Below are 12,816 nucleotides of genomic sequence, written 5' to 3' on the forward strand. Positions count from 1 at the left end.
GTTGTTTCTCACCCAACTGTTTGATGTACCAGTGAGCCAGGGCACTGAACACTTGAACAAGTACCCTCCTCTGTGTCCACCGGCAGAGTGGGTCCCCCTTGCACTTGTGTAGCTCAGGAGGTTCAGTGGTACCACAGATGTGAGGAGAGGTAGGAGTGCTTTCCAGTACTGGGTGGCCAGAAGAATATCTGGCATATAATAAAATACTGGGAGGTGTGCCTGGACCCTGAGAGTCACAGGGATTGTATCACACCTTGCTTTGCTTTTAAGCTTCATGTCAGAAAACGATGGCTGTCAGGAGTCCTTCAAAGCTGAAGATGAAACGGCTGAAGAGGGCACGCCAAAATGGGGAGATGTGTCTCCACCTACTAAGCTGTTTTCTCACACTGTTCATAGAGAACCTCAGATCTGTGCCACTAATTTTCACTCTTTATCCCTATTTTGTTCAGGGCCACTTTGTGTTCACAGGGGTTTATTTATATTTCTACCACACTGGTCTTCCATGCCTGCATATAAGACTTGCCCAGTACATTTAATTCAGCCAAATCTGCCTTCCAAATGTCTCTCAAGACTCCTAAACAACCATGCTTCCCTTAATCTGATCTATCATACATGAATTACGTAAGTGTCCAGACCTGTGTCACAGGACCAGCTCATCACAAACTCCCTGTATTTAGGACCTACAAACATATCCAGGAAGCCGCTGCAGTTTTGTCAGTGATCCTTTTTTTTTTCATACCATCACACTGCAAGTATAGAATAAAAATTATCCCAGAGGTAATTTTTATAGCTGGTGAATTTGACTTCTGTGTAGTGTCCCGATTCCAGACCTGCACAAGAGTTTTGCATGCGTTTGACCTGCAGAGCTTTGTTTCATGAGTTACACAAAAGCCATGTTTTCTCTCCAGGAATTGTCTGGTGGTTCAAAACTCATCCAAAATAAGCAAATACATGGAGGATAAGAAGCTGTGCTTTGATAGTGGATGAGAAAGACTTGCTGCACTCCTTCCTAGAGGCGTCTTTTGGTTTTCTGTGCTCAAACTCATAGTTAATTCAAGGCCAGTTGCCAGCAACAGAATCTACTCATGATCAAATGAAAATCTTGATCAGAACTGACTGACAGCACAGTGTCAGCACACAAATCATCTTGCATAGTCTGCTTGATATAGGGCCTAGAGAGAGTAAGCAAACCTTCCTGAAGTTGGAAGGCTCCCTTGGACAACTAGCAATGGATTGCCTTGTCCAGCACAGCTGTGCAAAGTAGTACAAACAGTTCTGTCACACATCCTTGTCGGACAATGCTTGTCCCAAGAAAGAGGTCAGATAAGGCTCTGCTGCCCTTTCCTCTGCCGGGCATTGCATTGTGGAGCTGTCCCTACACCAACAGACTCTTGAGTACCTAAGCCCTGGACACCTGAGAGTATAAAAGGCACTTTTTATCCAAAAGGATATGAAGTCCAGGTCAGCTCACAGACCAAAGCCAATCACAAAAATTTACAAAGAACTCAAGATGTTGTTGTCCTCGTTGTTCATGCTCTTTTGCCAGTAGGCATGTTAATTATTTTGTGTTTGCCTTCATTCCACATTGTGAATCTGGAAGCTGCCTTTCTATGAGAGACAGAAGCAACCATTCACAGAGAGAGAAGTCGTTTTACCCAGAGCGATTGCAGCTGACTGTCTAAGTGGTTGTTATTGCAGACCTTGGTGCTGTAGCTCTCAATTATGGTTTCTGTCTCAGTTGTTCTGTGAGACTGTGATATTTTCCCAGGCCAAAGAAACTGAGGTGTCTGGTCAAGACCCTTAAAACAGGAACTTGCACCCCACCTGCAGATCTTTCTGCATCAGTGTTGTGACATTCTGAAAAAACTGACATTGTTCCCTGCAGTGCTGCCTTGATTGTTCACAGACTATGACAGGGGCATTTGTCATTGCTCATGATTGTCACTGGGATATCCCATATCAGGTCTAACATTCATTTTAACCTGACAGCCTTCATTGTACAGCCGATGATTTCTTAATGCTCCCCCATGAATATTTGATCTGAAATATGTTGATGTGGCCTTCATGGCGCAACTTTGAGTGATCACAACTCACAGGCCAGCCACAGGCTGGATGGGAGTATCTGACGCAGAACCTTAAGCTCTTCCTCATTGCGACTGAATGAGTTGTAGCCTCACCTACATGCAAAGTCTTTCACTTATTCCCACACATGCCACATGTCCTGCTGCTGAAGCAATGTACAGGCTGTCTCAGATGATGAAGGTGCCTTCATTCTGACAGCTCAAATACAAAAAGAAAGTGCACAAGAGGTGGAGGCAAGGACAATCCACCTGGCAGGAGTACAGAAGCATGCCATGATGGAATTTGAAAAGCAAAAATTCTGCTAGAGGGAAAAATGACAAGGGATGTGAAGGGCAGCAAGAAAAGCTCCTTTAGGTAGAACAGCAAAAAGAAGACTCAAGAAAAGTCAGTATGATTGGGGAAGGTTCCTGATGATTTGAAAAAAAGTGACTTATTTTCAGAAAGGGGAGGAGAATTCAGGAGCCTACAGGTCTCTGCAGTCATTGAAAAGGTGCAGTGCATTGCTGCAAGGCACTAGGGCTAGTGTTCATTATGATCTGCATTAAGAAAGGCACTCAGACTTGTAAGATATTGCTTAAAATAACATTTATTGCAGCTAACATTAAAAGGAAAAAGAGGATAGTATAGATAATATTACATTCCCTGGGATGCAGGGAACCCCACTTTGTGCAGCACTGGTCAGATCACCAGTCAAGGCACGGCATGCAGTGCAGATCCCATCCATGGAGACAGATGTTCACTGACACTTTGGTCTTTAGGTCTCTTGCAGGGTATTCTAAAGAAAACAATTCTATTAATTTCTACTGTGAATCAAAAGGATGTTCATATGAAAACATGCTGCTTCACTTTGATAAATACAAGGACATGTGTGGTGTAACCACTCATGCCAAGTGGGAGCTACCTACAGGTTCCTTCCTTCTCACTGGCACGCCAAGTTTACCCTGCAGCCCCGGGCTTTGTGCAGCACAGCGCAGGATGGGAAGCCAACCTATATGCTTTGCACAAGACAGGCCTGTGCCTTCTTGTGTCAGCTGGTGTGGGGAGCACTAACTGCTTGATGTACGACTGTATTCATGTTCAAGTGACTACAGAAGGCTATGACGCAAAGCCTCCTGCGAGCATTTCAAGACACATGAAAGAACCAAAGGTTTTGGGAAATCCAGCATAGATTAACCAAGAGCAAATCTCTCCTGACCATCCTCATTTTCTTCTGGGATGGGATGGCTTGTTCTATAAACAACAGGAGAGCAGAGGATGTTGTACACCTTGACTTTAGTAAGACTTTAGTCATTATCTCTGAGAATATCCTTGTCCCCTGACTGGAGATATATAGACTGAGTAAGCTGGCAATAATGAGGATGGAAAATCAGCTGGGCTGCCTGGAGCAGCAGGAGCAGTGCTGCTCCATAAGGAAACCACAAGGTCTGGCCCCAGAAGGTTAGAACCGACTGCCAGTAACAGGGTCCATCAGCAGCCCCAGACACAGCAAGAGAAGAACCAGGGCTGGGGTCTACCTGAGGAGCCCAGGGTCAGGGAGCAGTGAGAACTGGCTGCTCCCTGTGGGATGGGAGACAAAGGGACAAGAGCCAGCATGTCAGGAACAGTGAGGGCTGTTAGGGCACTCAAGACACAGACACAGAAACCTTCCCTCTGAGCAAAGTGCCTCCTCACTCCTCACCTGAGCACAGCAGTGGTTCAGTGTCTGTGAGTGTTATCGGGCATTTTCAGAGGACACAGAGCCAGGGCAGGGACAGCGGATTGGAAAAGGACATGGCGTGAGAGGCCTGTGGCTGAGCGTGGGGGTCAGGCTGCCCCAACAGGCCCCAGAGCCTGGGTGGGCATAAGCTGGAGGGGAAAGAGGGTCTGGGTGGGTGGAAGGGGGTTCACTCAGGAGCCTGAGGCTGAGTAACAGGTGAGTCCTGTGGAGAGATCAGGAACTTTTGTAGGGACGAGGCCCTGCATGACCGGAGACTGGGCTCCTCCGTGCTCGGCAGAGTGCTCAAGGAGGCTTCACTGTTAGGGAGCAGCAGGTGTCAGCTTCTTCCCAAGGAAAGATAAACCAGGAGGTAAGGGGGTTCCCACAGCCAGCAAGGCAGGAGCCTCACCAGTCAGGGCTCAGTCCCACGGGAACTGAGCACAGCAGGCTCAGAGATCACAGCCAGCAGCTCCAACCATGAGTCCAGATCATAAGGCAATGTCGTGGGCTATGAGGCAGGTCTGAAGACAAACCACGCAATCAATTCACATGTCAGAGCTAGGCTCAGGTCCAGTGATCACAAGGCAGGGCCAAGGTCACGTTAGGAGTCCTTGGCCAGGCATGGGCACAGCTGTGTTTGAACTGGAGACTGGTATGCCTGTGATGTAGCACAGAGAAGGACTGAAGGTCCAGGGCACATCTTAGAGCTCCGGTGTGGGTAGGGGCTCCAGGTGGCTGGTCAGGAACATTAAGGGCTCATCAGTGCACTCAGGGCCTTGTCACCCACTCATGAGCAGAAGACATGGGCCTGGAGACAAGGCTTGGGTCTGAGGTCCATCAGGAGGCAGGCCTGGAGACAGGCACCTACAGTGTACTTCAGGCAGGGACGGAAGGACCAAGGCTCAGCTGAACTGGGCTTCTGCTGTGGGCACAGTCTTGTCTTGGGGAGCTTCACATAATTTCTTGCTGATTAACATAAAATTTTTGTTGTTGATTCAGTTATTGACAAAACCCAATGTAACAAAATATAAAACATACACTTGGACTTTTCATCCCCCTTCCCCACACCCAACTTCAGTCCAAACACTCCCCTCCGTTTCTTAGTTTCAGCTTTCTTGTTATATTCAAGTGCTTCCTAGTCCCTTTGGTGAAGCAGCAGGCAATGGAAGAGGTTATGGCTGATGTAGAACTCTTTCTTTCTGCCAGCTGTTGCAGCTCACTTCTTTCCTGTGCTCTAGTCTGCTCCATGGGCTGCAGTTCCACAGGGATGCCCTTGCTCCAGTGTCAGTCACTTGTGGGCTGCAGTCCCTCTATGGTATCACTGCCCTGACATGGGGTGCCTCCTCCCAGGAGTGTGCCTTCTTCTCTGCTCACAATAACATGTCTTTCCATGTTTCTCCTCAGTTTTGTTTCTCCAAACACATTTCTCACATTTGTCCTGCACCCTTTCTTAATGATACTTGCACAGAGGTGCCATATGCTCCTCTGACTGTCCGAAGGTTTGGCATACAATGAGTTCTTTTCATCCATTACAGAGCCAGCTGCAACTGGCTGTGACTGGCCAAGGGCAGTTCATATCCTTCTCTCACAAAGACCACCCTTAGTGGCACCCAGAATGGTGCCAGTGCCTAATACGGGCTCTTGGGCTCAATCACAGAGGGTGTGGGGGAGAGTTCCTGAGGCTGGTCATGCTGTCAGGGTCCTAACATTGGCTGTTTTCAGTCCTGGGACTTCAATAGCTTGAATCATTTTCTTTATATTTATTATCTCTTAATGGATTTCTCTTCCATGGTTTTATCCAGTGTCCCTTTAAAATCATGTAAAATTTTATCATCTTTGGCATCCTTTGACCATGAGGTCCATCATTGAGCTACCTGTTTATTGTCAGTTACATCTGTGGTTTTGTTTCTTTTTTTTTTGTTTGTTTGGTTTGGTTTGGGGTTTTTTTGTTTGGTTTGGGGTTTTTTTAACTGCTTTCTACCAGCTTCATTTAATACTCTTACATTCCTGTGTCAGAAGAGAAAATGAATAGCCAATCTCTGGCATTGTCTCCCTATCATCCAGGATTTCAGAAACCTCTGCTCTTGAGAACATCATCCTTCTCCTTCGCGTTTTGCTGCCTGTCTTCAGACACATCTGAAGCAACTGTCCAGGCTGAATCAGAGCACTCTGTACGATGACATGCCTCCATGGGGGTCTGCATCCCCTGCGCTTGAGAGAAACACTTGAACTGAGTCTCCTGACTGAGGTCCTTGCTACCTTGCATGCCTGTGCCCAGCCACGGACCTCACCGAGCTGGACCCTGTAATGCACCTCTGCAAGTGTTCGTTTTGTACACTAGTAAGAAACTGACTAAAATGCAGTTTATTGGAGATAACACAAGGGGGGGAAAGGAGATAGCATAGATAATTTAATGTCCCTTTAGATGGTGGGAACCCAGACCTGGGCAGCATGGGTTGGGTCTTTATTCAGGGCACTGCACTGCATATCCCATGCATGCAGAGATTCACTGGTGGTGTGAGCTTTACAGCTTTTACAGGTATGATTTTAGAAGTAAACAACTCTGTTTATAACTTCACCATTGAAGAAAAGCATATTTATTGAGAAACGTGCTGCTTCTCTTCAAGATAAAGACAAGAATATGCCAGCATCATCATCACCAGGTGCCTATTCAGGACCATCTATCTACAAGCTCCTCCATTGTGATTAGCAGGCTAGGTTTATCCCACAGCCAGGTGATAAATTCAGCACAGTATAGGCCAGGAAGCCAAGCGATATGTGGAGCGTGACATAGCGCAGCACACACCTGTGCCTGATCAGGTTGACTTTTATTTGGGTCTCTAACTCCTCAATGTACAACAATTTTCAGCTTTAGGACTGTTACACACACTGACCCATGGACTTAACCTCCAGCCTTGCTATTTGACCTACTTCACTGCTACAGACTTATTTGGGAATCACTAGACTGCAGTAGTAGCCTTGGGAACTGTGGCACTGAATGCCTTAGAAGGGGGAGCCCTTCCGACTTTGCTGTCACCTGATGCCCTGGCTCCCCTTCCCTGGCTGAACAGCCTCAGCCCTGCCACTCCCTGACAGTCCCCTCTCTGCTGTCTGTTTTCCACATTGAAGAATCTTAGCTGCATAGCCACAAGAAGCAGAAAACTGAACGACTGCTACGTGTCAAATCCTTCCCAGCTGATATGTGGATTTCAGGTTGATTCAGCATGCTGTGCTTTCTCAAGTATCATTTGGGAGCCCAGGACAGCTTTTTCCACTGGAGTCCAGGGGGTTCTCTGAGTGCCCTTCCTCTGGTGACTATGATTAGAGCACACTGCCTGTGAAGTCTTGTGCTTTCAGCCATGGATTTGGTTTACTTAGGAGAAGGTAGGCCTTTTTCCAAGTCATATGTGCAGAGACCTATGGAATGGGCCCAGACAATTACATTCTCCAAAGGGCACAGAAGATATGTCAGCTTCAACCCTTCCCCAAATGCCATGAAAAAGAAAGGCATAGTTAGTCCAGAGAGCACTTCTAATGCCTCCCATGCTGCATAAAAAAGAAAGTGATTGCTTGTGGCTGTTTTTGTTCCACAGACCCCTAGCAGTATGCGGTATCCAAAGCAACACAACACGTAGTGAAGATGGAGTGTAGCAAGTGGACAGATGGCAGTTTATTGACATACCAACTTCAGTTATGCTGTCAGGGAACAAAAAAGACCATTGGACAATGCCTGAATTCTGTGGGAACTGGGATTAATGTTTTTAAACTCTTTCTGGACTTCAGAGCTCAGAAGAAGCAGGCAGTGTTTGCTCCCCTCACGACTGCCCTTCCCTCATCCCTCCCTCACCCTCTGGTGAGGCACTGGAACAGGTTGCCCAGAGAAGCTGTGGATGCCCCATCCCTGGAAGTGTTCAAGGCCAGGCTGGATGTGGCTTTGAGCAACCTGGTCTAGTGCAAGGTGTCCCTGCCCATGGCAGGGGGGGTGGAACTAGATGATCTTTAAGGTCCCTTCCAACCCAAACCATTCTGTGATTCCATGATTCTATGATTCTATGCTGTCCTTTGCAGAATTGCTTCCCATGGGGGCTGCAGCAGCCACATTTACCACAGCAGTGCCTTTACAGCAGGTCCTGCCAGCCCAGACCAGCTATGATCTAGACCAGTTCTGGGCCCTGCCATTTATATGGGGGGTGTAGATTTTATTCAGCTTCGATGAATCTGCACTTTCATTTTAGCCTCTAAGGAGCATGTTTTCTCCTTCAAAAAACAAATAGCTCCATCCTTTCTACAGTATTTGACTGTCATACTATTTTTTCATTCAGAACACAGACATCTTAAAATGCCTCTGGACTTTCGCTGAAAAATATTTCTGTCCTATTCTTAAAGAATGACTGATTTCCAAGCACAGTGCCAGTGGTATGCATTTCAGTATATCCATCAGAATCATCTGCTTGCAGAAAAATTAAAACAAGAACAAAATTGGAACCTACATTAAGTTCCCAAACCTAGTTTTCAACAGATGTCTTTCAGAAGTGATAGACATCACTTCGTATCCCTACTGACACCTAATGGCCCAGTTTAAAATGAGTCAAATAGTTCTGTTTCATGGTGAGGACATCGGGTGCACTCTGTTCCTTTAAAACCTCTCTTATGTGAAGCCTTAGGAAGCCGTGTACCATTTCAGCCTTGATTTTCTCCATTTCTTTACTTTAAAATAATCTTCAAGCAAAAGAAAGATTAAACAAGAGAATAACTACTTTTTCCCCATGTTATGTAATGAATCCTACCATAATAAATTGATAATTTTATTGTCATTGTACCTAGAAAATTCAGAGTGAGAGTTGTACCTAGAAAATTCAGAGATTCAAAGACAGACATGCTTATTTCTGGTTTATAGCCGTTTTATAACAGTTTTAATAACCCTACACACTCTGCTCCTCAGGACAATAATTTTTCTTTTTTTTGGTTGTGGGTTTTTTTTGGTGGGTTTTTTTTTTTTTTTTTTTTTTTTTGGTTGCAGCAAAACTCTGTTGACTGCTTTTGGCTATAAGGGACACAGTAAACCTTGAAATGTCATACCTCCTGAAATGCTTTTTTGCCTGTGTGCCTGTGTTAGCTGTAGCTAATCCTTTATGACTGTCTAGGGAAGACTAGTGTTTGCAGTTCTCCCAGAGACTTCATAACAGCTATGAAAATGTGTTTCCCTGCTGCCAGCATCATCATTTCAAGTCATATTTCATTCTGACTTTGCAAATGGTTGAAGCAGCTCCAAATACCGCCATGTGTCTCCTTTCTAAAGCACTTTAATTTGCATTTGTATCCCAACAGAAGATTGCTTAACTCAACAATCAAGAGGAATATTCTTTTTTAATTGGATAAACTCTAACCTAAGGAACCTTCACTCTAAAGACTGTGAAGTAGGAAATAATGTCTCTAGGGGATTATTACAGATTCACACAGATCCACAGAGTGGAAGGGGTTGGAAGGGACCTCTAGAGATCATCTAGTCCACCCCCCCTGCCAGAGCAGGATGTCCCAGAGTAGAGCACACAGGAACAAGTCCAGGCGGCTTTTGAAAGTCTCCAGGGAAGGAGACTCCACCACCTCTCTGGGCAGCCTGTCCCAGTGCTCTGGCACCCTCACAGTGAAGAAGTGTTTCCTCATGTTCAGGTTAAACCTTCTGTTTTCCAGTTTATGGCCACTGCCCGTTGTCCTGTCACTGGACACCACTGAGAAGAGCCTGGCCCCATCTTCCTGACACCCATCCTTTAGATATTGATAAGCATTGATAAGATCCCCCCTTAGCCTCCTCTTCTCCAAGCTGAACAGACCCAGCTCTCTCAGCTTTTCCTCACGTGGAAGCTGCTCCAGGTCCTCAATCATCTTAGTGACCCTGCACTAGACCCTCTCCAGTCATTCCTTGTTCTTGAACTGAGGAGCCCAGAACTGGACACAGCACTCCAGGTGAGGCCTCATCAAGAGGCAGTAAAAAAGATTTACTTGTATGATAATTGTGGGCATGTGAGAGCTGAAATAGTCCACCTTTTAAGACAAACACCCTTCTCGTGTTTCTGATATTGTGTCTCTTAGGTATCACCTTCGTATATTTACTGAGGACACTTAGAGGAAATCTTTTAAAACTATCTGGAAATACAAAAGTAAATTCATGAAATTTAATTATCTGATATGCCATATGGAGATAAACTCTAAGGATAGGAGCTGAAGGGTTTACCTTACTTAAGCTCATAAACAAGTAAATAAATAAAGTCTTAGGCTGCTAAGTGACTTCATATATATGTACATTCTGGTTTTGAAAGTAGGACCTAAATCCTAGTCTGAACCATGTGTTTCAGTAATCACTACCCACTGTATCATATGTTTCAGGCTGTGTGGCGCAGTGACCCAGACTAGGTACTGACATACTGAGTTTGCAATGCTTTTATTAGAATAAATAGAAGGACCACCAATTACCATTCACAAAATCAATGATATATCACTGGAATGAAGATGGGAAATTATATCAGTCAGGAAGATGATGTATTTGGAGATGATGATTTATGAAGAAGTGTTAGACTTTCTGTATCCTCCCTCAGAACATGAGACACAGCCTTAGAGTATATGTGCAGCACAAAGCAGCCCAAATGCATTCCTGGAAGAACGCTTTCCTCAAGTTTAGAATTTCCTCTGCAAGTTGTCCAGCCATCAATTCAAGGACAAGTTGCCCAGCAAGTTCAACAGAAAAGAACAGGATTATTCTGAAAGCTGTGTTTATTTCGCCCAACTCCTATAGAGAAACCAGATTCTCAGTAGCAGTGGCAGGATTTCTCACAAAAATGAAAACAGTGGCCCCGTCCCTTATGTTATTCAATGACGATGGGAAATGTTCCTAAACTACCTCCTGAAATTCTCATTCAATCCTGGGTATGAGTCCTGAATACACGTTGTGTGAGCAGAAATACCTGCACCTAAAGATCTGAAAATTCGCACCCTTCTTCAAGACTATCTCCTTAGATATTGAAGGCCTTCCACTTGGAGAAAATATTGAAGAAATGTGATTATACTACAATACTACAGTAAAGAGGGCCTGTTTCTGAGGGAAAGGCAAGCATTATTTCCAGCTTTTTTCTTCCTTAGGGAGAACAATATCTACCAAAGAAGAGGATGATGTTGGTTGGAATGTGTTTGATCAAGAAAAGGAAAGGGTGGTCAGCCCTAAACTCTTCAGTTTCAGGAGAATCTTTGAAGTCTCCCATTACAACCTCTGAGCCAGCTGTTTCAGTGCCCTCTTCATTGACTTCCATGTACGCCTCATGGATGGCCTCGGATATCTTCAGGCTCTCTGCTGAGGAGATGCCAGACAGGTTGGCCGAAGGGCTGAACAGGTCGGTCATGCCCAAGGCCACCAAGACAGATGTGAGGTTATATTTTTCCTCAATCTTCATGCGCGGGAGGTACACTTTCACTCTCTTCTTTTCCATCACATTTGGGCTGGTCCACTCCGTAAGTTTTTCAAAGCTGATTTTGCTCTCAAGCTGCAAAGATGAGGCAGGGAATGAAATGTCTGAGGCAAGAGTGCAATGGCCTTTAGAGTTGTGTTTATACCACTTGATACTATTTTTTTCATTTCCTTTGTGTACACAATAGAACTGATACTTCATTTAAATGTGTTTCTTTATTCTGTATGCTTCCTCCTGACTACAGCCTATATCTCATCTGTCTTGAAGTTCTCCAAAACTTTGTCATCTGAGAATTTCTTAATCAGATCAAGGTTTTTTTGGTGCAAATACAGCTACGGAAAACATTAAATCAGATTGCCTGCAAAATGGTTCCTCCTGGAACATATTTTATTGATCCCTTCCCTCATCTTATCTCCTTTCCAATGCTACTTTTACCCTTTTTTGACAGTTCTTGGAATGCTTTCCTCTTTCCTTTAATTTTTTATTTCCCCCTGGGTAAACTTTTCATGTTTAGCAAACAATTGAGTGCTCTCCTGGAAGATTGAAATCACTTGAAAAAAAATCCTGCTAGCATGTCTGGTTTTGGTACCTGATGGAGACCAGTGCATATAGCAGCATTCTTTTCCGCAAGGCTACAGCAGCACTACACCACTCCTTTACCCCTTTTTATTAGACTGAGCCCCGGGCTCTCCTACAAGGCCAGACCCTGTCTGAGCCCCCTGGTAGCAGCTGGGCAGCTGCTGAGCTCCTGCCTGCCCAGCACGGCTGTGGCATGGGCAGCTGGGGTGCAAACGGACAGCAAAAGGTCTCTCTGCTGAAGAGAGAACTCCTCTGCTTCCCCTGCCAGGACCATACCTGCTCCAGGCCAGAGACGTCATCAGGCAACAGCACCAACATGCTCAGCTCTCCGCTGGCGTATGGAAGCTCCAGGATCCTAATTTTCTCTTCAGCCACCGTTGCCACTTTGAAGGTACTGTTCTGACACATCATTTGCACAGGTCTGCTTTCTTGCTGCAAGACAGAAATGTCAGACAACGTGACCGGGCAGCAGTTTTTTCTTTAAGCAGGGAAGCATGCAGCCTTTTGAAGGGACAAAACTCGATCTCCAAGCACTTTGCCTTTGAAGAAGAGCTGTGTGTTCAAGTTCCTCTCCTGGCTGCTGGTGTGCCCTGGAAGCCTGATCACGGGTCTTGCAAACACTCCTTGGCCTTAGGCCCATGTGCTGACAGTGAGGGACCCAACTAAATCATCCAGCCTGTGTCAGCAACAGGTTGTATGTGTAACACCCGGATTCTGGCTGTCCGTACCAGCAGCTGTCCTGGCCAGAAGCTGTTCCCATGTGCTCCTACCTCTGTCACGTTGAAGGACACTTCCTGGGTGTGTTCCTCCTTAAACGCTGTCCTCCATATCCCTTTGAAGTAAATGGCATTCACAAGGACCAGCGCAGTGTCGGAGTCAACAGAGCCTGACACGAGGAAATCTCGGATCTGTCCTTTAAGAAAGAAGCAGGCAGAGAGTAGTAAAGTACACCTCCTCTGATGTCCCCAAATGCCTGCAATGAAGGGCACGGTGGCGGGGGCG

At 45.6% G+C, this 12,816-nt stretch overlaps 1 protein-coding gene across 1 annotated transcript; it reads right to left on the reverse strand.

The window, feature by feature from the left end:
• Positions 1–10,908: 10,908 nt before the first annotated feature.
• Positions 10,909–12,727, reverse strand: LOC104506209 (ovalbumin-related protein X-like; the record flags this gene model as incomplete). Its single annotated transcript, XM_010147088.1, has 3 exons — positions 10,909–11,310; positions 12,091–12,246; positions 12,585–12,727. Coding segments are annotated over 3 exons (701 nt in total), but the record flags the coding sequence as incomplete, so codon positions are not given.
• Between the last annotated feature and the right edge of the window lie 89 nt (positions 12,728–12,816).

Source organism: Eurypyga helias, unplaced genomic scaffold (assembly GCF_000690775.1).
Source record: "Eurypyga helias isolate BGI_N326 unplaced genomic scaffold, ASM69077v1 scaffold4182, whole genome shotgun sequence".
NCBI lineage: Eukaryota > Metazoa > Chordata > Aves > Eurypygiformes > Eurypygidae > Eurypyga > Eurypyga helias.